This window comes from Oryctolagus cuniculus, chromosome 16 (genome assembly GCF_051225735.1).
Source record: "Oryctolagus cuniculus isolate XC-2025 breed Fujian yellow rabbit chromosome 16, ASM5122573v1, whole genome shotgun sequence".
Lineage (NCBI taxonomy): Eukaryota > Metazoa > Chordata > Mammalia > Lagomorpha > Leporidae > Oryctolagus > Oryctolagus cuniculus.
In genome coordinates, this window is record NC_142882.1 from 79,881,217 (window position 1) to 79,904,366 (window position 23,150).

The 23,150-nt window shown below is 48.0% G+C and overlaps 2 protein-coding genes across 7 annotated transcripts in view; both read right to left on the reverse strand.

Annotated features, from left to right (window-relative positions):
* Positions 1-644: 644 nt before the first annotated feature.
* LOC149121843 (uncharacterized) lies at positions 645-1,874 on the reverse strand. Its single transcript, XM_089316176.1, has 2 exons — positions 1,371-1,874; positions 645-807 (listed from the first exon to the last, which is right to left on the reverse strand). The coding sequence occupies exons 1-2, from the start codon at positions 1,734-1,736 to the stop codon at positions 775-777; spliced, it is 399 nt and encodes a 132-aa protein (XP_089172302.1). The 5' UTR covers positions 1,737-1,874; the 3' UTR covers positions 645-774.
* Positions 1,875-8,502: 6,628 nt separating this feature from the next.
* The window catches only part of ANKIB1 (ankyrin repeat and IBR domain containing 1), a 145,916-nt gene continuing 131,268 nt past the window's right edge, over positions 8,503-23,150 (reverse strand). For all 6 annotated transcript variants that reach the window (XM_070059821.2, XM_008261743.5, XM_008261744.5 and 3 more), the window contains 6 exons: positions 20,566-20,711; positions 18,334-18,512; positions 17,426-17,477; positions 12,911-13,022; positions 11,994-12,127; positions 8,503-11,666 (listed from right to left, as the gene is read on the reverse strand). In XM_070059821.2, the coding sequence (XP_069915922.2) occupies positions 10,932-11,666; positions 11,994-12,127; positions 12,911-13,022; positions 17,426-17,477; positions 18,334-18,512; positions 20,566-20,711 (1,358 nt within the window). In that variant the 3' untranslated portion in view covers positions 8,503-10,931. The remainder of the gene's footprint in view (positions 11,667-11,993; positions 12,128-12,910; positions 13,023-17,425; positions 17,478-18,333; positions 18,513-20,565; positions 20,712-23,150) is intronic.

Genomic DNA, 23,150 nt, shown 5'->3' on the forward strand with positions numbered 1-23,150 from the left:
CACCGTCTCTCCTGCACTTGTGGGCGTGGCTCAGAGACCACCTCCTCTGACTACCAGGGACCACTTCCTTTGAAGCTCCCTGCGACTTTAAAGTTCGTTTTTATTTTTAATTGTAATAAAATACAACATAAAACTTACCATCTTAAACATTTAATTAAAGTGTTTAATTTTTTGTAAGGGAGATAGACAGAGATTGTCCATCTGCTGGTTCACTCCCCAATGGCTGTAACATCCAGGGCTGGGGCAGGTTGGAGCCAGGAGACTGGAACTCAAGCCAGGTCTCCCAGGTGGGTGGCAGGGCCCCGAGGACTTGAGCCATCACTTGCTGCCTCCCTTGGAATGTATTAGCAGGAAGCTGGATGGAAAGCACAGGTGGAACTCAAACCCAGGCACTCTGATCTGGGCTTTGGTATCCCACGTGCCATCCCAACTGCTGCACAAACCCCGCCCCCATCTTCAACATTTCCGTGTACAGCTTGGCAGTGCTGAGAAGATACCTTTTTCATCCTGCAAAACTGGAACACTGTATCCGTTACAAAGAAGTCCGACAGCATTTTGAATGGATTCATGCATACATATCTTATACGACCAGCTTGCATTCCTGAAAGTCACAATGCACTCCCCACCCCCCCACCCCACCCCACCCCCCCGTATCCTACCTCGCTGGTGTGAGATGCTTGCAAAAACTGCACACAGACGAGCCACGTCTGTATCCCTGCCTCCCTGATTCCTCTGCCCAGGCCTGGAGCAGCGGGCTCCGTAGGAGCAGAGGCACTAAGCGGCCCCCCGTGGTGCGCAGGGGGTGCTCTGCGGAGGGCAGGGAGGAGTCATCGTGTTGGTGATGGGAGCACCTCAGCGTCAGGGGGTGGGGTGGGGGTGAGGGTGCAGAAGGGAGACGCTGGGGACGGAGGGCTGAGTAAGCAGGACTTGACACTGACAGACTGAACGAGGGGACAGACAGGGATGAAGTTGACCAATCACGTGTGACCAAGACACGGAACACGGAAAGGCGAGGGGCCAGCGAAGCCTCGGGGAGCCCCTCCCCATTAGGGCCCTGGGGTCCCAGGTCCCCACGCACAGACCGCGTTCCGAGACGAAGGTACGCGGAGGGCAGCGAGGGCGTGCAGGGTGCCGGAGGGCGGCGCTCGTGGGCCCAGGGCTGCGCAGGCGCCCCCCAGGAACCACAGAGGCAGAGGGGCCGCGCGGGCCCCAGTGTTTTCCCCGCACCCCCAGCCCCCGAGGGAAACCGCGGCGCGTGCGGAGACCGAAGGGAAAGGGGCGTCGGAAACGCGGGGAGGCCGAGCGCGCGGCGGCGGAGGCGGGATGGCCTGGGTCGGATCGGGGGCCCCGGGCGGGACCAGCACGGTCACCTCAGGGCGCGGAGAGCCGGCCGGGGTCCGGGCGGCCGGGGCGCCCCTTCCCTTCACCGAGGGCTCCGGGGGAACGCGGCGGCGGCGGCGGCGGCTGAGGCGGCTGAGGCTTCGGAACAGGGGCGCCCCGCACACCGCCTCGGCGGGAACAGGCTCCGGCAGCCCCGTGCTCGTCTCGCGGCCTCTCGCCGCGCCCAGTGCCGTCCAGGAGCCCGGCTTTGGCTTCTGAGCCGGGGGCAGGCGCGGGCAACGCGGACGCACCCTGGGCACTGCGCAGCCACCTGCCCGCGGCGCGGGACCTGGGCGCGTGGAGCTGACTCCGTCCCGAAAAGCAAAGACCGTTGGGAAGCGAGGGGTTTTGTGCATTCGCCTTAGCACCCAGAACGCCTTCGTGCGCCCACAGGGGGACAAACAGGTGGCCGTCCTCGGGCGTTGCTGTCCCAGGGCGGCGGGGGCAGCGTCCCCACCCACACGCGGCTGTCGTGTGGCCGCCACAGCGGGCGAGCGGTGACTTCAAGTCCTGATGTCCCTGCTGTCAGGAAGAGTTAGGACCAAGACAGCCCTCTAAGGCTCAGCCTGTGGAAGGAGAAGACTCACTGTTTTCACGATTAGAAACTCATTCTTCGAGAAGTTTCCACAATTTGAAAATCCAGGGATGTGCAATACATCGTTAAAGCAACTCAAGATGTCCATAAAAGGAAGAGCACTGGCTAGAATGAGAGTGGAGTCATAGAAGGCATATGTGTATGTATTTTAAAATCACTTTTTATTTATCTGAAAGGAAGAGAGTGAGACAGACACAGAGAGGTAGAGTCTCAGTTCTTCCATCAGCAGGCTCACACCAAGTTCCTGCAACAGCTGGGCCTGGTTCAGGCTGAACTCAGGGGCCTGAAACTCAACGCGAGCCTCCCACGCGGCGGCTGCTTCCCAGGGTGTGCTTTAGCAGGAAGCTGGAATGGGAAACAGAGCTGGGTCTTGAACCCATGTGCCCCAATGGTATCTTAACTGCTGTGCCACATGCCCGCTTAGGTTGTTTTTATAGTGTCCAAAAATATAGGTTCTGCCATAACTTACCTTTTAATAATAATATTTGTTTGAAAGGCAGTTACAGAGAGAGGGAGGGAGAGAGACCGAGATCTTCCATCCACTGGGTCACTACCCAAATGGCCGCACTGGCCAGGCTGGGCCAGGCAGAAGCCAGGAGCCAGTAGCTTCATCCGCGTCTCCCATGTGGGTGGCAGGCGCCCAAGCACTTGGGCCATCACACACTGCTTTCCCAGGCACATTAGCAGGGAGCTGGCTCTGAAGATGGCGCTCACATGGGATGCTGGTGTTGCAGGTGGCAACTTTACCCATTACAACACAATGCTGACCCCATAATCGATTTGCAACTTGTGTTTTTTTCTATTATCCCAAATGAGTATTAGCTCTAGGCGTAGCTTGATGAGCACATTTCTACACAAATGGAATTTGGGGAAACTACTTATGTTAAAGGTTAGTGCACAGGCAGTCTCTGTATTCTTTCTAAAATCTTTTGCCTCTTGGCATTCATAGGGTCAAAGAATGCCAGTGACCAAAATGTGGCACACATTTGGCATTACTAGCAAGAAACAATGTTGGCCCTTATATTATACACTGTATGCATGCAGTGACCTGTCTTACTGTACCGCATAAATATGTACAATTATGTGTCAATTAAAAATAGGACTTTTTTGGTTACTTGGGAGGGAAAGAGGAGAGGTGACAGAGAGAGGCCCATCTGCTGGCTGACTCCCTAAATGCCTACAACTAGTGGCTGGGGCCAGGCCGAAGCTGGCAGCTGGAAACTCAATCCAGGTCTCCCAGCTCCTTGAACCATCATCCGCTGCCTCCCAGGGTCTGCATTATCAGGAAGAGGGAGCTGCAGCTGGAATTTCCAACGTGGCATGCAGGTGTCTTAACCTTTAGGAAAATAGATTAAAACAGCAATATATTTGCTTAATCTATGTTTTGCAACAGATGCATCAACTGTTGTATTTTCCTTTTTTTTTTTTTTTTTTTTTTTTTTTTTACAGGCAGAGTAGACAGTGAGAGAGAGAGACAGAGAGAAAGGTCTTCCTTTGCCGTTGGTTCACCCTCCAATGGCTGCCGTGGCCAGCACACTGCAGCCGACGCAGGAGCCAGGTGCTTCTCCTGGTCTCCCATGTGGGGTGCAGGGCCCAAGCACTTGGGCCATCCTCCATTGCACTCCTGGGCCACAGCAGAGAGCTGGCCTGGAAGAGGAGCAACCGGGACAGAATCCAGTGCCCGGACTGGGACTAGAACCCGGTGTGCTGGCGCCGCAGGCAGAGGATTAGCCTAGTGAGCCACGGCACCGGCCCAACTGTCATATTTTCTTTTTTTTTTTTTTTTTTTTTTTTTTGACAGGCAGAGTGGACAGTGGGGGAGAGAGAGACAGAGAGAAAGGTCTTCCTTTTGCCGTTGGTTCACCCTCCAATGGCCGCCGCAGCCAGCGCGATGCGGCCGGCGCACCGCGCTGATCCGATGGCAGGAGCCAGGAGCCAGGTGCTTTTCCTGGTCTCCCATGGGGTGCAGGGCCCAAGCACCTGGGCCATCCTCCACTGCACTCCCTGGCCACAGCAGAGGGCTGGCCTGGAAGAGGGGCGACCGGGACAGAATCCGGAGCCCCGACCGGGACTAGAACCCGGTGTGCCGGCGCCGCAAGGCGGAGGATTAGCCTAGTGAGCCGCGGCGCCGGCCCCCAACTGTCATATTTTCAACAGCTCCCTTCCAAGGTGTAGCAATGGTTGCAGCTCCTAATGCACTTAGATGACATTTAGCTGATTATTGCTCTAAAGCAGGCTTCAGAAAACTCTAGTATGCACGTCGAAGTTCACCTGCCATCAGTTATGTTGTTCAGCTTTCAATTTTGAAATAAGTATAGATTCACAGAAGTTGCTAAGATAGTAGAGAGGCCCCATGCACCCTGTCCCCAGTTCCCTCTGACATACAAGTAGAATAGCAAAGCCAGTAAGTTGACCTTGGTAAATGTTCCTATCTGATTTTGTCACATGTGGGATTCACCCAGCTGCCACTGAGAAGCTACTTCGTCACCATGAAGGTGTCCCACTGTGCTACCCTCTTAAAGTCACACCCCCTCTCCCCACCCCTAACCCCTGGCGACCACTAATTTGTTTCCATGTCTATTCTTTTGTCATTTCAAAAACATTTCACCTGTGCATTCTGTAAGGTGAGATTCCACTGAGCTGGTGGCTTTGCCTCCAAAGGTAGCCACATGTCTGGTAAAATTCAAGTACTTCAAGTGGAAGCCTCAGATGTATCATTTCCATTCAACTAGTCAAGCCTGTCAGAGCCTTCCCATCGTGTCAGTCCTCCTGACAAGATGATCCACCCCGCAGGGGTGATGTCAGAGCGGCAGGTGACAAGGCTTCCATGAACTTAGCGGTGAGTCATTAGCTGCCTAGTTTCAAATCGGGTGCATTGCCGGTTATATCCAGCAGGTGGCGATGTGGCGCTGCGCGAAGGCTCAAAGGGTGCGGCCTCCCAGTAAGTCTAGTAAAGCACTGGTTTCCCTTTCTCCTTCTGGGTTCTCGTAGCTTCTGTGGTGACCTGAGAGGGGCAGGGACACAGGCTGGGGAGGGACTTACATGCCCCAATACCCCTCTCTACAGGTGGCAGCCCTTGGAAGGAGAATCCCACAGACAACCATGAGGCGGTACTCACGGGCGTCTAACCCATCAGTTGCATTCCAGATTTGGAAGCCACATTGCATGCAGGCAAGCCCCCTTCCGTTCCCCACCACGGAGCGGGTCCGAAGGCCTTTTCCACTCCAGGAAGGCGGATGGAGTTGAGGATGTGTGGCAGTCAGGAGAAGGACACAAAAGATGGCAAAGTGGTTCCAGCTCACACAGCCCTCAACTCCGGGGGGAGAGGGGCAGGCAGCGTGGTTGAAGCGGCTGCCTATGGGAAAGAAACTTATGCGTTCTTCTCCTTCTGCCCCTGCTCCAGGCTGCTTGCCTGGACAGCACCCTCTCCCAGCATGGTGGTGATGTCTTGCAGGTCAGAACCAGGGCCCAGGGGGCTCCCCTCTGCCACCCCCCTCCCGCCCCGGGCATACAGCCACGTCTGACCTAGCCATCTGGGGCACCTTCTGTCACTCTGCACCCAGCACCTTGCCCTCAGGGGTGGTCAAGTCAGCCGTGGCAGGGGTCAGGCTCTGCACTCTCAGGCAAGGCTTCGCATTCACTTCCACACTGGAACTGCGCTGCCAGTTTGTGGCTCAGACCTTCTAACCTTTGCAATCTCCCCGAGGCTCCCAATCAGAAAGACTCGTCGCAGGCCTGTCCCCAGGAAAGCACCCGCCCCCTCTGCCCGCCCGCAGGGTGCCCACCCGCATGCTCAGGACGTGGCTTTCAGCCCCTCTCCTCACTAAACCTCTAAAGCAGGGGTGGGAACCTTTTTCCGCCAAGGGCCATTTGGATATTTGTAGCACCACTCGCAGGCCATCCAAAGTTAACTTTAAAATGAACCTTGCTGCAGATTTACTGAATTCCAAGCCCCGCCTGTGGTTGCCCTGGCAGGGCCAGACCAAATGATTTCGCATTCCACGGACTGGACGTTCCCCACCCCTGCTGGCTGATAGGCAGGACACTAGGACGGGAGGCACGCTCAGTCTCCCCCAGCCTGCACCCCGCTGCCCATCACCTGGGTGAGAACACCTGCTACCAGACCCCAGGGCGTCTTACTTTCCTGAGCCTGGCTCAGGGCTCCTTTTCCGGAACACGTGGTCAACAACCCCTCCTGGGCGCCAAAGCTTCCCGATCTTAAGCTTTCATTTTGTGCTACTTACAAACAAGTCAGTCATCCAGCCGCAGTCTCAGGCATGCTAACAGAAGACAAGAGACTCCTGGGTCAGAGACAAAGGACTTTATCACAGCACAGTAAGCAGACAGAACATCAGCATCTTTGTGCCAATTCCCCATTTCCAGTTCCACAGGGGCTACGCAATGGGCCCGGGTGGACACCAAGCACACAGTGGGTTTATGCTGAAGCCCAGAAACAGAGTGTATGGAATTCACTGCTTTTATAGCAGGACTTAGTCCTGCTCCCTGTCTTCAAGGTCACAAATTGCCTGTATCCGAAGAGATGGCCCAGGAAAAGTGGGAGTTGTCTCTCCCAACAACTATCATGTTCTATATTGTGCTTTGTTCACTCTTTCATGTATTTACCTCTCAGTCTGTAAACTTACACCTCATCAGGCTAGGTGCGTGTGTAATACTTAGTAAGACTTACTTGCATAAGACTTAATGGCTAAACGATGATAAACAGTCTGGTGAAGAATACTGTTAAGAGGCGGTCATCATGAAGTTCAAGTTCTGGCTGTTCCAATTCTGACCCAGCTCCTTGCTAATGAGCCTGGGAAAGCTACAGAAATTGGCCCAGGTGCTTGGGTCCCTTGCACCCATGTGGGAGATCAGGAGGAAGCTCCTGGCTCCTGGTTTTGGCATAGCTCAGCCCTAGCTGTTGCAGTCATTTGGGGAGTGAACCAGCAGATAGAAGATCAATTTCTCCATTTCTCCCTCTTTCTCTGTAACTCTGTGTTTCGAGAATAAATAAATCTTTTTTTTAAAGGGAACACTGTCAAATTACATTTTTAAAGACTTCAAGAACAATAATCACTTCAAAAGTGGCCACCACTTTTTGAGCTACCTATCAGACCTAAGTGGAACTGAGAATTAAAGGAAACTTTGGGTCCATCTTTCTTTAGGAGCTGTGACTAGGGGCCAGTGCTATGGTATAGCAGGTAAAGCCACCACCTGCAGTGCCAGCATCCCATATGGGTGTTGGTTCGAGACCCAGCTGCTCCACTTCCAAATCCAGCTCTCTGATGTGGCCTGGGAAAGCAGCAAAAGATGGCCCAAGTCCTTGGGCCCCTGCATCCATGCGGGAGACCTGGAAGAAACTCCTGGCTCCTGGCTCCAGTTCAGCACAGCTCCAGCCATTGTGGCCATCTGGGGAGTGAACCAGCAGATGGAAGACCTCTCTCTCTCTCTCTCTGCCCCTCTGTGACTCTGCCTCTCAAATAAATGAGTAAATAAAGAGCTATGACCCCTGTCAGTTCCTAAAATAAGGACTGTCATGTAATGAAGTCTAGAAAGTCACTTCCACCTCTCTAGAAAGAGATCTGTCCGTCTGAGGAGGAGGTTCTGACAGCTGGCAAGGCAGTAAGGCGATGTTAAGAGGACCCAGGAATACGTCCGCAGCACAACGCTGAGCTGAAACTACCACTCAGCCAACAGCTGACCACACGCATCTTTTGCTATCGAGTTTTTATGCCAGCCTTAAAAAAATCCCCTAATTTACCACTTATTATCTAGATTCTAAGGTTATATTTTTTAGAGCTGAACTAGAACTGTTTTGAAATTATAAACAAACTTCACTAAATCTCCTATTTGAATTCATAACAGGTATGTGACAAATGTGAGGATAAAAAGGAACGAAAATGAGATGAGTGCTGTAACAACCAACACCACTGAAGGAATGATTCAGCCCATGGATACCGGCAGTAGTTCAGTTTCAGATTCACACAATTAAAGGCAAAAATATATGCCATGACTTGAAATCATTTTCACTGGCAGACACCATGAAGCACCAGCCAGCGGCCTGGAATCTGTGATGTGTACTAAGGTCTGATGCCAAGGCTTGGTTTGTAATTCAGAAAGAATACAATAATAAAGTGATAGAGAAGCAATCATTGGTGTTCCAATTGGCATAAAGTTTTTTTCTGTCCTAAGCAATTTCACAAAATACATCGTACAGTTATATCCTTTTTTGATGTGTTTCTGCCAGAGATTCCAAATACAAAATCCTAACTTTTTTCTCCTTAAAGCCATGGAGATGAAAAAGAGCACGGAAATTATAATGTTTCAACACATTGTCATACAATGCTTTGCGGTTTCTCACTGCAGTGTAAGATGCTCTGTAAGCTGCCTAGTGTGAAGACTTTAGATACTCATCAGTTACATGCAAAAAACCCACATCTTAATCCCATGATACTGGAGGGGATTTAGCTTGAAGAAACTCAGCTTCCTGACTTGGCTAACAGTCTATAATGTAACGAGACAAATGGAAGTAGTTTAAGTAATAAATGTTTAATCAAAGAATTTTACATATTATTAACAGCATTCATTTGGCCAACATCTACACGTTTGTAGAATCCTACCGTATATAAAGTGGGAATGTATCAAGTATAGACTATGAAAGTGCAAATAACAAGTCAAGGTTAGATTAACTTTTTTTTTAACATTATAAAATTAACTGTTTACAAAATAGGCTTTGCCAAACTTTATTACTGAATTGTAAAGTCAATGACTGTGTTGTTTTTAAAGTATGTCCCAAGGAAATACAAATTGGATGATGATCATTTTTCATGCTCAGGAGAGAACGGCACAGAAACTGCACAGGGTGCAAGGCCCTAGGCGCCGCTGCAGGCGCTGCCTCCACACAGGACAGGCGTTCTCCCCTGCCCGCAGCTGCGCGAGACGCCTCCGCGTGATGCAGACTCTCTCGACTGGAAACTCACAGCATGGTCTACAAATTACTGGTGTTGAGATTTTTTACTCCAAAATAAATTTGTAAAAAAAATCCTTGAATGGACTAGTTCAGTTTAACATACAGTAATACACTGTAGATAAAGTCCCCCGCTAACTCCGTAGGGATTGGCATCAAGAGTCTGATAACTGGAGAAACAAAACCGAATGTGGACCTTTTGCTATCCATGGCATAGGAACAATCCTCACACACTTTATCCTAGCAGAACCTGGGAATATCAAATATTTTCATTAAAATGTTCTTGCCATGTGAAGTCACAATACAAAAATATTTTAAAAGCAGGGTTTGGGGGCAAAAAAAAGTAAAAAGTAATCAAAAATCATCATCACAACTCATGAGGCTATCGCTACTAACAGAACCTTTCCCCGGACCCAGGGCTTGCCCGTACAAGTCAGTGCCGACATCCTGGTATCTGCAGATTCCTGCTAACCATCTGGCCAAACAGAAACAGGGTGTTGCACAGATCTACTTTGCTTATGTAATGCTAGCGCTGAGAATATGTAAGTAAAACAGCCATTCCAACAGTTTTCTCTAGTTTTAATTACACACTGTACCACTGTATCTTAATTACAACTAAGACCAGTATTTGCTTCACAGTAAGACACTGATTTTTTTTTTCAACACTGAACAGTAATCACACAGCAAATGAGTATTGTGCAATAGAACACACACACGTCAGCATTGGCAATTTAGGCAAACAAACTGAACATTTAGTTGTTTTATTTACTTTATAGGCAAGGCCATGGGTGGTTTTATGGAGGTCTCTGCAATTCATAGCATAGTTATTTCAGAAGAGACACTGAAATTTGAATTACTCACTTATTTAACTGGCAACTATCCATTCAGGTTAGGCAAAGGCACGGTAAAACATGTTGCGCAGGATGTTTTATTGAATTTTTAAATAATTGTGGGATTTACTATAACTCATGAAAACTCCACTTTTTTTTCTATTTTATAAAACACTTACCATTAAAAGTAATTGCACCCATTAGTAATTAGAATGCACTGTAAAATTGTGAAAACAAAGAACTATGATTGCACTTCCAATAAAGTGTCTCTTAAAATACAGCACCGCTGTTGCTAATCAACTGTATTTTCATATTAAAATAAACTGTTTTTAACAGCAGCATTAGGTTTAGTTAACTTAAGCTACAGGCTACATTTATTTAAATGCAGTCTCCATGGCAACAAAAGCCCATTAAGTTCCGGAATCTCTTTGCTACCAAGTGGCACCTTTTACTCCCGGGACCGCTGGCGCTGCCCTGAGCGCGCTAGGACACTGCACACCTACACGCCTTGTCAGTCAGCGCACAAGTCAGAGTTTGGCACAATGGGGCTGGAAAGGGTCGTGAAAAGAAATCTCTGATTCAGGTGAAAATGAGAACTCACTACGCTGTGGCAGATGCGGCACTACAGAGAAGCCGTGGTTAGCGCAGTTCACGCCGCTCAGACAACAAGGGGAAGGGGGCAGTGACGGCGGGGCAGGCGGGGCAGGAGGTGCCTGCGGACGCACGGCTCACCGGGTCTGTCCGAAGGAACCGCTCGGATGAAGCAGATGGGCGGGAGGGTGGTTTTAAAGGAAAGCCACCCCCAAACCAGGAGGGCAGCCTCGCACTGGAATGGTCCATGTGAGCACTGCAGCCCGGGCGAAACAGAGGGCTGCTTTTTCTCAGAACGTGGAACACGGCCCGTTTACTCTATCTGTGTTTCTCTCCCGCTCTTCTTTCTGTCAGCAAAATGGGGGAAAAGCTATCCACTTAAACACGGAACGCATTCCCTGGATGGTTACAATCGAGAACGAAGCTACCACTTCAGGGAACTGCTTTGTAGGGAACCCCAGGGTCGGTGGCTTGTCACTGAGTTGGGGGTTGAGCGAATCAAAGTCTCTGTGACGCACGCTCGGCCTGGCACCCCTGTCCCTGCAGTGACTCCTAGAGCCCGCGTGTGCGCTCACACCAGGTGCACCTGCTCCAGCCAGTCACTGGAGGCTTGAGGCGTCTGACTGGAACCCCCTGAGCCAGCCCCTCTGCTAGCTGCTTCACGGCCACTGTCACCGGCTGGAGGCGCTGCTTCCTCAGCCGGAAGGCTTCCTCCCGAGGGCGCGTCTTCTGCCTGGCTGCCTCTCCCCTCAGGGACCCCAGTATCCTGGCACACGGAGTCTTCCTGCAGCGGCGCTGGCTCCACGTGCCCCGCGTCCTCTGACCCGGCTTTGGCACACGGGAGCTGCGGTTCTGCACTGCTCTCCGCGGGGGGAATCAGGGCGATGCTCTGCGGATTCATGTCGTGAAACCAAGCCATGATATTGCCGAGCAGATTGTCGTTGATGCTGGGGTCCTGGCCGGCTGAGTCAGGGTCACTGGAAGAGGGGCAGAGACCACTGCCCGCCTCGTGGGGAGGGTGTGAACGCCCCGTGTCAGCCGAAAGCAGGTCGCGCTCTGCTCCTAGCCTCAGGAGGCTGTCACCGAGTTCCAAGAGCTCGGAGCTGCTCAGTGCGGCCCGAGGGCTCTCTGCGCTCCGGGGGAGCGAGTGCAGCCTGGAAGGCAGAGAAGTGCCTATCGCTCCCAGGGACGCTTCGCTGCGGAGGGGCTCTCTCGTCTCCTCGTCCATGGCCAGCCCAGACTCCTGCAGCGACAACTGTATTGCGAGAAGTATGTTGGGGTCATCTTCATCCAAGGAACTCAGGGCCTGAAGCAAGAAAATGCAAAGCCACTTTAAACTGGGACTAAAGGGAACGCTGAACTCAATCAGGCCATCACTCCTGCTTTCCAGGCAGAATTACTTCTAATTCTACAGGTTATTTCACCTACTCAAATCTTCCTCGAACCTTCTCCTTGCTCGTGCTAAAGGAGAACAAAACACCTTACGATAAATCTGAAATACCGCAATCTTCCCGTAGGCATCTTTGAAACCAGGATTTTAGGAGGGAAGTAAGAGAAAGGAAAGCAATAAAAGTGAAAACAGGAAACCATGCTGAACAGAAAGAGCAGAGAAGCAGGGGCCCAGAAAGGCTACCTGAAGAGAGTCCTGGTTTTCCGAGCGACTGGCAGGGGTGTAGTCTTGCAAGGAGGAGCTGTGCAGAACACTCATGGAGGCAGAACTTACCACGGACGTGCCAGGCCTGCGGCCGCTGCCACCTTCCGAAACATCTGTTCCAAAGCAATGGACATCACAGTTACAGACAGGAAGGCCTGTTCTTGCTCCCTTGCATCTTGTTGTTTATGTTGACAATTTCTCTTTCAGAGCTGCTGTCCACAGCTCGACACAGTCTTCCTGGGATTTCTCACCTCCTTCTGCCTCATCGCACTCCCTGATGTGCATCTAATGCTATGGCTTCAAATCCTCGGCGTACGCTCTCCAGGGCTCCCTTCCTACGTGCAAAGCACATCTCTTCCTCTTTTCCCTCAAGCTATAACACATCAAGGTATTTTTACCTCCAGACTTCTGGAAGTTCCACATTTCAACAGTTTGGGAATTCAGTGACCCCCACAGCTTCTCTCTAGCCCCACTGAATAATCAGTTTCTCCCTAATTCGAGTTCTCTTTGTTTTAGAGTCTAGAGGAGTACTCAGGTATCAACGCTACAATAGTGACCGGGCGTTCAGTAAGTGCTAGCGTCTGACCCGCGGCCACCAATTCCGTGCTCACCACGAGCCTGGAAGGTGGCCCCGTCACACCAAGGAAGCGGAAGGGTTGAGTGACCAACTACAGTTACACAGCCACGCTCGGGGTCGTGAGTGCGGGGCTGCCTGACTCCACACCCACGCTGTGACCGCCCCCCACCTGGTTTTCTGTATCCTGTGACAACTTTAGAAGCATTTATATATTCACCAAACATCTCCATTACAACAGCAACGTCATCGACAGCAGCCAATGTTAAAAACAAGCTCAGGAGAATGCAGAGGCTGAGGCGTGCTCAGGCCCCGGGCTTACCTAAAGTGCTTTCGCTTGGCTCGTCGGGGTCGGGAGCGCTCCTGAGCAGACTGTGCACGTCCCCGCGGCGGCGCTGCCTGTGCCGCCTCCGATACTGGAACTCGGCATATTCCTGCACAAAGCAGGGTTATGAAATACGCGGCGGCACGCGGGATTTTAACTGCAAATAAAACCACACCTTTCCCCCAGGGAGGAAAACTGTGCGATTTATAGGCACAGCATAAAGTCACTTGGCCTTAGAACATTAAAAGGCACAGTGGAAAAAGAAAATTTTCAAGTAGTCATTACAATTGCTTAGATAAACTGGGAATATTGCAAGCCCCAAGGCTAAGTTATAACTGAGTCGTATTTCATATCTCATGACATCAAGGTCTTCTCTAATATTATTACTAATTCCGCATTCCTTTCACTGATATAAGTCAGTTGCTACCTTGAGGTCAGGCTTTTAAAAATGACTATGAGAGATGCAGCAGAGGGGGGAAGAAAGAGCACACACGCACACACACACTGCTCAGTACTTGTCAGACGACTGGATCTGCTATTCTTTGGGACTACTACAAACCATATTCACAAGTCAAATAATCGGATGATGATAAAAATATTAAGTTAGCTTTAAAGAAGATGTGACTCGGCTCCTTTCCTACATTGGCCAGTATGTAGTGTTGCCCACAACTCAGGAAGGGGAAGTGTTTCTGTGTAGCATACAGGAAGATCAGATTTAGGGAGATGTCCATGAGTCTACTTCACATTTCTGACAACCACTTACAGTGGGTTTGTTACTACAAGAGGCTACACCCTGAGAGCACCTGCTATTCCCTGGGTATAAACATACTGCTACAGAATTGAGTGACAGAAGAAAAGAGATCAAAGGAGAGAGCAGGGGACAAGACACCAGCAGAAAAAGGCTAAGGATCACCACAGGATCATTCAGTGTCTAAACTTTAAGATGATCCCAGTTGTCCTAAAATATTCAATATACTTATATGGTGAAAGTACTAGCAATATGAATTCAAGTTTTATTTTATTTTTTAAAAGATTTATTTATTTTATTTGAAAGAGTTACGCAGAGAGGAGAGGCAGAGAGAGAGGTCTTCCATTCACTGGTTCACTCCCCAAATGGCTACAATGGCCAGAGCCGCACCAATCCAAAGCCAGGAGCCAGGAGCTGCTACTGGGTCTCCCACACAGGTGCAGGGGCCCAAGGAGTTGGGCCATATCCTACTGCTTTCCTAGACCATAGCAGAGCTGGATCAGAAGTGGAGCAGCCGGGACTTGAACCAGCACCCATATGGGATGCCAGCACTGCAGGCGGTGGCTTTACCCGCTATGCCACAGTGCCAGCCTCAAGTTTTATATCCTAAATAAAAGTTCCGCATCAAACCACTCTAGTGAAATTTATTTAAACTCCTTCATCTGGTTAAGTAGCTGGATGTTCAACAAGAGGCAGGAGGCATCCTCCCAGCTTCGAAATCAACCAATGAGAGACACTGTAGGCGTCCCAAGGGATTGTTTAGGCTCTTGGCGATTCCTGGCTGAGCTGCTGCATCATTTCCTCTGTTCCCGGAGGCCCACGCCCTCGAAGTGGAAGATTTCCCAGGGCTCACTGGCCCACCACTGCTGAGGACCACATTTCTTCCCAATTTCCGATTTAAGAAAAACAGCTTAAAAACAACTGCAAAAGAAACTTTTTAAATTTTTAACTATCTTGATAGGAAACTCTCAAATGCCATTTTCTAATAATGCAATAGGCCTAAAAAACTGTTCTCATACAGTCAAATTTATCTGAAAAATTAAGAATTCCTGAGATCTGAAAATCAGCAGAAGAAAAGTCTTTAGGTGGCAGGTGCTGTGGTATAGCAGGTGAAGTCGCTGCCCGCAGCGCCAGCATCCCATACGGGCGCCCGTTTGAATCTCGGCAACTTCACTTCTGACGCAGCTCCCTGCTAATGGCCTGGGAAAAGCAGTGCAAGATGGCCCAAGTGTCTGGGCTCCTGCCACCCACATGGGAGACCCAGAAGACTCTGGCTCCTGGCTTTGGCCTGACCCAGTCTTGGCCATTGTGGCCATCTGGGGAGTGAACTAGTAGATAAAGACCTCTCTTTCTCCCATCCTCCCTCTCTCTATATAACTCTGAGTTTGAAAATAAATAAATAAATCTAAAAAAAGGAAAAGAAAAAGGCTTTAATCATGAGGGTCCAAATGGCTTAAGAGTGTTAAGGCTAGCCGGCGCCGTGGCTCACTAGGCTAATCCTCCACCTTGCGGTGCTGGCACACCGGGTTCTAGTCCCGGTCGGGGTGCCGGATTCTGTCCCGGTTGCCCCTCTTCCAGGCAGCTCTCTGCTGTGGCCAGGGAGTACAGTGGAGGATGGCCCAGGTGCTTGGGCCCTGCACCCCATGGGAGACCAGGAGAAGCACCTGGCTCCTGCCATCGGATCAGCGTGGTGCGCCAGCCGCGGCAGCCATTGGAGGGTGAACCAACGGAAAAAAAAAAAAAAGGAAGACCTTTCTGTCTGTCTCTCTCTCTCACTGTCCACTCTGCCTTTCAAAATAATAAATTAAAAAAAAAAAAAAAAAAAAGTATTTCAGGATTCCTAAGGCTGGTGTCAGAGCCAGAAGCTGCAAGGTGACAGAATCACAGGTGACTGTGAATGCTCTGACATGGGTTCCATTTTGTTGTGTTTCTTTTATTTGTTTATTTATTTGACAGGTAGAGTTACAGACAGTGAGAGAGAAAGAGAGGGAGCAAGGTGTTCCTTTTCCGTTGGTTCACCCCTCAATGGCCACTACGCCCAGCGCTGCACCAATCCAAAGCCAGGAGCCAGGTGCTTCCTCCTGGTCTCCCATGCGGGTGCAGGGCCCAAGCACTTGGGCCATCCTCCACTGCACTCCCGGGCCACGGCAAAGAGCTGGACTGGAAGAGGAGCAGCCGGGACCAGAACCCAGCGCCCATATGAGATGCCAGCGCCGCAGGCAGAGGATTAGCCAAGTGAGCCACGGCGCCAGGCCCGAGCTGTGTTTCTATCTTGAGATTCTGACATCTTTAGTACTTCGTTTTTTGATAATTCAAACCTGTTTATTCCTCCTTTTGGGCAGAAATTTCCCACAGTACTCCCAAAGCCATAATCATATCACAACACAGAAATAATAAGTGCAGGATCTGAGCAAAGAAAAAGGCTGGTAGTTTATCTTATAATAAAAATTTCACTCATATATTAAATACTTTGTGTAATCCATGTGGGCTTAAAATTCTCAAATCAGAATGGAAAAACACAAATTTTCCCAAGTCATTATTTTCCTGGTCACAAGGTCTGCAAGCATCCTCAGCACTGATTTAAACACACCACAGTCCTTTCTGGACATAATGTAGCTGGCTCCCAGCTGCAGTAACCAATGGGCTAAAAATGATAAAGCTTTCATCATTTGTCCTGGTTCCTTCCAAGAATTACCTTGAGGGGTTTTCATAAAATCATGGTACATTATACTCTAAACAGCAAGGGAGGAGACAGAACACAGAGGACTGCTGAAATCATTTTACAGACTCAGCAGTGACAGTGGCAATTTAAATCTCAGAGAACTTCAGGGTTAACATTTCCACCTCGTCTATTTTTATTTGTCACAACTGCTATTTGCAGTATTAGTATTTTAGACCTTCTGCATTTTAAAATACCAATAACAACAACAATAAAAAGAAGAGTGTGGAAGGGGAAGTGGCAAGCAGCTAAGCAAAGCATTTCTTTCTGCATAAACGTTATTGTCAAGTTTTCCATCTTAGCACTAAGTGGTTATAAAGCAACTCCCTCAGGTTGTTGCATGAAGTTCAAATCACAGATTGTTCATTCAGGTTTTTAACAGGTTCAGACTGAAACATAATTTCAACTAGAAAAATATTTCTAATAAAGTTCATATCCCTATTAACATATAAGTTTTCTTTCAGAAAATCTGTCTGTAAATTTGTCTTAATTCTCTGATTGTTCAATAATTAAAAATAATAATGGGGAGCCGGCGCTATGGTGTAGCAGGTAAGGTTGCCGCATGCAGTGCCATCATCCCATATGAGCACCGGTTCGAGTCCTGGCTGTTCCACTTCCGATCCAGCAATCTGCTATGGCCTGGGAATGCAGTAGAAGACGGCCCAAGTCCTTGGGCCCCTGCACCCACGTGGGATACCCAAAGGAAGCTCCTAGATCTTGCTTCGAATCGGCACAGCTCCGGCCGTTGCGGCCATCCGGGGAGTGAACCAGCAGATGGAAGACCTCTCTCCCTCTCTCTCTCTCCACCTCTCCTTCTCTTTCTGTGTAACTCTGACTTTCAAATAAATAAATAAATCTTAAAAAAACAATAATAGGGGGTTTAGTTAACAATGTGATGATATTCCAAAACCATAAATAGCTGAATGCAGGCCATGTCAAGCACTGTTGATAAATCTCAGAAGGATTTAGAACAGATGAGGATGCAAATGCAAGCGGGACTGTACTAAGGAATAATACAAAAGACAAAGCTCCAGAAAACAATTACCTCAGGTGATGCAAATCCTAAATATTCCCAATCCCAGGTTCCACCAGCAAAGCTACAAAGGAATTAGACACACCATTTGATTTATTATCAGTACTACAAAGTACCCACAGTTAGACCCTTACCCTTTGAATATTAATTTTAATTCTACTTTGAACTTACTTAACTAAATAAATCAACCATGAAAATATAATTAAAATTATATTCTGTGTTTAAAATTTTAAGTTACTTTATATTTGTGTAAAATGATGGAAAAATAAAAATCAGCATGTTCTAACAAAGTATTTCATGATTGCTTCTATTTTTATAAGTATATATATTTATTAATATTTATGTAAAAATAGGGCCAAAGGAATTTCTAATGCTGATAATTATTACAAATAAGAAATTATACTTCAATTTTTAATGGCAGATGAAGTACAAGTATCTGAATAAACTCAATTGGTCTTTAATGGATGAATCTAGATCATTTAAATAATTTTACTACAATCAGTTTCTCATTTCTTCACAACCTTTTAACATGAAAATACAAATATGACCATAACTCACTGGTGAAGTTACACTATGTAAGTTCTACACTTACATAGTGTAAGTGTGGCTGTTCTATCACTTACATACTTTACATGTTTGAAATGACACATTCGAATGCTCTTTGAGTTATGAATTCATGTGAAATGTAAAATTAACCTACTCTAATTTAGTCTGAGGAATTGCATGATGACAAACAAAAAATAAGTAAGAAAAATAAAAATAGTACTTGGGAAAAATAATTAAAATAGGTTAGTATCCTTTTTTCAGCTACCTACATTTTGGGTGTAAATATAGGAACATGAACCTCACGCGGATGAAAACCAAAACCGGCCAGCATTTGTGGTTGGAGCTGGGATGATGGTCACGGGGTAAATCCTTACCTGCGCCTCGGAGCCTCTGGAGAATCTGCAGGAGCCACGCCCCGGGCCACGGAGGCCAGGAATTCTTGTCTCTTCTGCTGGACAAGGCATGCCGCCTTGATGATCTTGTGGCGGGGTGTGCGAAGGTAAGGCCTATTGACTTTCTGGGCAAGGTCTTCAGTGACCATTTCTAGGTCTGTCTGTGTCAAGACAGGAAAAAAAAAAAAAAGGATTACAGGCTGAGCAGGCTAGTCAGTAGCACATCCAGAGTCTCTCTGGTTACTCAGTTAAATTTAACTCTTCTGAAGTCAGAAATTACTCTAAATTTTTATTTATTTATTTTTTTTTTATTTTTTTTTTTATTTTTTTATTTTTATTTTTTTTATTTTTTTTGACAGGCAGAGTGGACAGTGAGAGAGAGAGACAGAGAGAAAGGTCTTCCTTTGCCGTTGGTTCACCCTCCAATGGCCGCCGCGGCCAGCGCGCTGCGGCCGGCGCACCGCGCTGATCCGATGGCAGGAGCCAGGAGCCAGGTGCTTTTCCTGGTCTCCCATGGGGTGCAGGGCCCAAGCACCTGGGCCATCCTCCACTGCACTCCCTGGCCACAGCAGAGGGCTGGCCTGGAAGAGGGGCAACCGGGACAGAATCCGGCGCCCTGACCGGGACTAGAACCCGGTGTGCCGGCGCCGCTAGGCGGAGGATTAGCCTAGTGAGCCGCGGCGCCGGCTACTCTAAATTTTTAAATAACTTACTTTTTAACATGCTTTCAATTTCGTGCATGTTTTCCAGGTTATGAAAGAGACAGAAGGATCATATACAGGAAGTCATTTTTTAAAAAATATTTATTTATTTATTCGAAAGCCAGAGTTACAGAGATGGAGAGGCAGAGGCTATGAGAGATCTTCCGGCCGGCGCTGCAGCTCACTAGGCTAATGCTCCGCCTTGTGGTGCTGGCACAATGGGTTCTAGTCCCAGTCGGGGCACGGGATTCTGTCCCGGTTGCTCCTCTTCCAGGCCAGCTCTCTGCTGTGGCCAGGGAGTGCAGTGGAGGATGGCCCAAGTGCTTGGGCCCTGCACCCCATGGGAGACCAGGAGAAGCACCTGGCTCCTGCCATCGGATCAGTGCGGTGCACCGGCCGCAGCGCACCGGCCTTGGCGGACATTGGAGGGTGAACCAGCGGCAAAAGGAAGACCTTTCTCTCTGTCTCTCTCTCTCACTGTCCACTCTGCCTGTCAAAAAAAAAAAAAAAAAAAAAAAAAGAGAGAGAGAGAGTGATCTTCCATCCACTGGTTCACTTCGCAAATGGCCTGAACAGCCATGGCTGAGCCAGGCCACAATCAGCAGCCAGGAGCTTCAATCAGGGTCTCCCATGCAGGTGCAGGGGCCAAAGCATTTGAGCCATCTTCTACTGCTTTCCCAGGCCACAGCAGAGAGCTGGATCAGAAGTGGAGCAGCTGGGACTCAAACCAGCGCCCACTGGGATGGCAGCACTGCAGGCAGCAGCTTTACCTGCTATGCCACACAGTGCCAGCCCTGGGAAAAGCTTAAATTCAGGAAATTCAGGAAAACAGCACTCATTTGATGACAGGTTGCTACAGAAGTAGTGAGTGCATTGGCTGCCTACAAAGAATTTATAATTTGGGTGAAGAATACGTTTAAAGGTACCATACGTATGAGCAAGTGCATCGTGCCATGGTGCAGATTATCCACACAGGCTTACAGAATCTGAGGCAAGACTACTGAGACTCGTGGTAAGGTCTGCAGGGCACTTTGCAGGAAATGGATGTTAACTTCGAAAGAAATACTGGATATAAATTAGAAGGCAGTTCAAAGGGATGACATGAGAGCTGTAATAAAGAAGTTTCGTGGCTTCAAAAAAAGTTGACGGTACAATGAAGTTAATTAATGACAGTGATGTCAGCTGGCTTAGGTGTTTGTATTTTCAACACTGTGATTTTTTTTGTGTTGTACTTTTACAATAAACTGGCCATCAGCAACTTTTTCATCTGCTATAATGTGGTTTCATCTTCAAAGAGAAAATTTCTAATTATATAATCAGCAATACTCAAGGTTTCAGATTTCAGTTTATTACTGGTAACTTTTCCTTTATTTAGATAGTTTTAAATAGGAAGACAAAATTATTATATTAATCAAAATAAAATTAGATGAAACTTAAATGACTTAAAAAGAAAAAAATCTGCTTTTCATAGTAACTGTTACTATTTAAGTATAATCTTAAAAAGACATCTTACTTGCATTAGTTCAAAAATTTCTTTCTTTGTGCTTTTAGGTTCTAAGAAGAATCCATATGGATAAGAACACTTGAGAATGCGTCGAGTTTTTAAGAGCACATGAACTGCATCTTCAATGAAAGTGGTATCTGGACAGCCTCCTTCAGCTATAAAGAAATTAGGGTACACAGTGAAAAGTCTTTCTGCTAATGTGCTATTATAAAATTAAATAAACTACTATATGTTTTCTTTGAAGAAAGAAAAAAAGGACCCTTAGCAAACTGTCTGAAGTAGCTGTATGATAACACTTCTCTGAACTGGGCTGAAAAGCACCATGAAGCGCTCCCGTGCGTCACGTGAGTGTTTCTAAACGAGACACGTGCCCGGCAGTGCAGGGGCCCGGGAGGCAGCCGGGAAGGGACGCACACCATCATTCAGGATTCTGCTTCCGCCCTACCGGCAAACAAACAGAGCTTCTGGTCATTCCACAGTTTCCATGCTTCACTAAATTTTTTTAGATTATCCTCAGGGAAATTTAGTGCTTAAGAAACAACAAATACCTCTGCTAAATTCCTTGTTAGACGTTAAAAGAGGCCTAGTTATAATACGCCTCTGCTAAAAAAACCCGCAACATCATACAGAAAAAGACACAACCTTCAGGTCACAACTGGGTAAATAATGCTGGAAGGTAAACTTCAGGGGGAGAAAGAAGGGAAGAGTGAGCAAGAAGGACAGAAGCATCTGAATGCTTCTCTCCGAAAATATTCTAACATTCCTCCTTTTTCTTCCACTTTGAGTAAATGGAAATTAAGTAGGAAACTCTAAACTGAAAAAAAATCAGAAAAATTCTGCATGCAAGTAGAGAGAAATTATATATGTATATACATAAACAGGGACCACCCTAACACTGACCACTTCTGAGTACACACAGTCCCTAGCAAGGCATCTGAAAGATCAAGTCCAAACCAAACACGCACTCCTCCCCTATGCCTCACTGAGATATGTGTGAGAAGTCCACACTTGCTTTCCAACTGTTGTAGTGTTTAAAAAAATACTTATTTTATTTATTAGGCAGAGTTACACAGAGTGAGGGGAAGACAGAGAGAGAATCTTCCATCTGCTGGTTCACTCCCCAAATGGCCACAATGGCCTGGGCTGGGCAAAGCCAAAGCCAGGAGCCAAGAGTTTCATCTGGGTCTCCCATGTGAGTGCAGGGGCCCAAACACTTGGGCCATCTTCCACTGATTTCCCAGGCGCATCAGCAGAGAGCTGGATCAGAAGTGGGGCAGCCATGACTTGAACCGGCACCCATATGGGATGTTGGTGTTGCAGGTGGCAGATTAACCTGTTATGCCATGACACTGGTCCCGCAACTGTTACATCTTTTAGTTCCTCCCATAGTTTCCCATCCTGCCTGGAAACTCCCGAATACTGAGCAGGAGCAGTACTTTCCATCTACAAATGCTAACTACACATCAGGAATGTTCTCTCCATCAGGGCCACTTCAGTGATGAGACAAAGATCCCAGCTGAAGAACTAGGGAACCTTGAGGGCTTTTCACTGTGGAAAATGCTTCAAGAGTTCATTACTGGTGGGATATACTTTAATCATTAATAAAGTCTAAGAACTAATAACTAACAAGGAAACAAAGCCTGTACTGACACTCCTCTCTTCACGCTAACTTACGGTTATGTCTTAATGATGGAGTTGTCCTCATGAAGAGGGTGTTAATACTCATTTTTATAAAATAGAGCAAACACAAGTATCACATTTTTAGGCTTACAATATATCTCCTATGTAAGTTACGTGCATTTTAGAAATGTGACCTTCTACAAACAAACATACCAGAACCTGCGCTCCATGTGAGAAACTGTTCTAGTGACGTGGCCCATACTGACTCCGTACTTGGGAGATGTTCTAGTAGCTTCCAGTTAGGATCCACAGGCTGGCCTCTTCTCAGGGATCTGCTCTTTGACCTCAGTGTTCATTATTCACCAGTGAAATGATTCTTTCCCATCTGCACTTGGCTTCTACTCCATCAGGCACTTCGCTAAGTGTTCACAGGATCTCTGGGTGTTCAGTTCTGTGACAACGTGTATCCTGCTTCTTTCACGAGGTCATGCATCCCCCTAGGGCCCCACTTTTTCCAACATTGTAAACTCGCAGGAGTAGGGAACCTATTTTCTGCTAAGGGCCATTTAAACATTTGTAACATCACTTGTGGGCCATATAAAATTATCAACTCAAAAATCATCCTTGGGGCCGGCACCGTGGTGCAGTAGGTTAATCCTCCACCTGCAGTGCCGGCATCTCATATGGGCACCGGGTTCTAGTGCCGGCTGCTCCTCTTCCAGTCCAGCTCTCTGCTGTGGCCTGGGAAAGCAGTGGAGGATGGCCCGAGTGCTTGGGCCCTGCACCCAGTGTGCAGAGAGGAAGAAGCTCCTGGCTCCTGGCTTCGGATCAGTGTGGCTCCGGCCATTGTGGCTGCTTGGGGAGTGAACCAACGGAAGGAAGACCTTTCTCTCTGTCTGTCCCTCTCTTTGTCTGTAACTCTACCTCTAAATACATAAATAAAATCTTTAAAAAAAATCATCTTGTTGTAGATT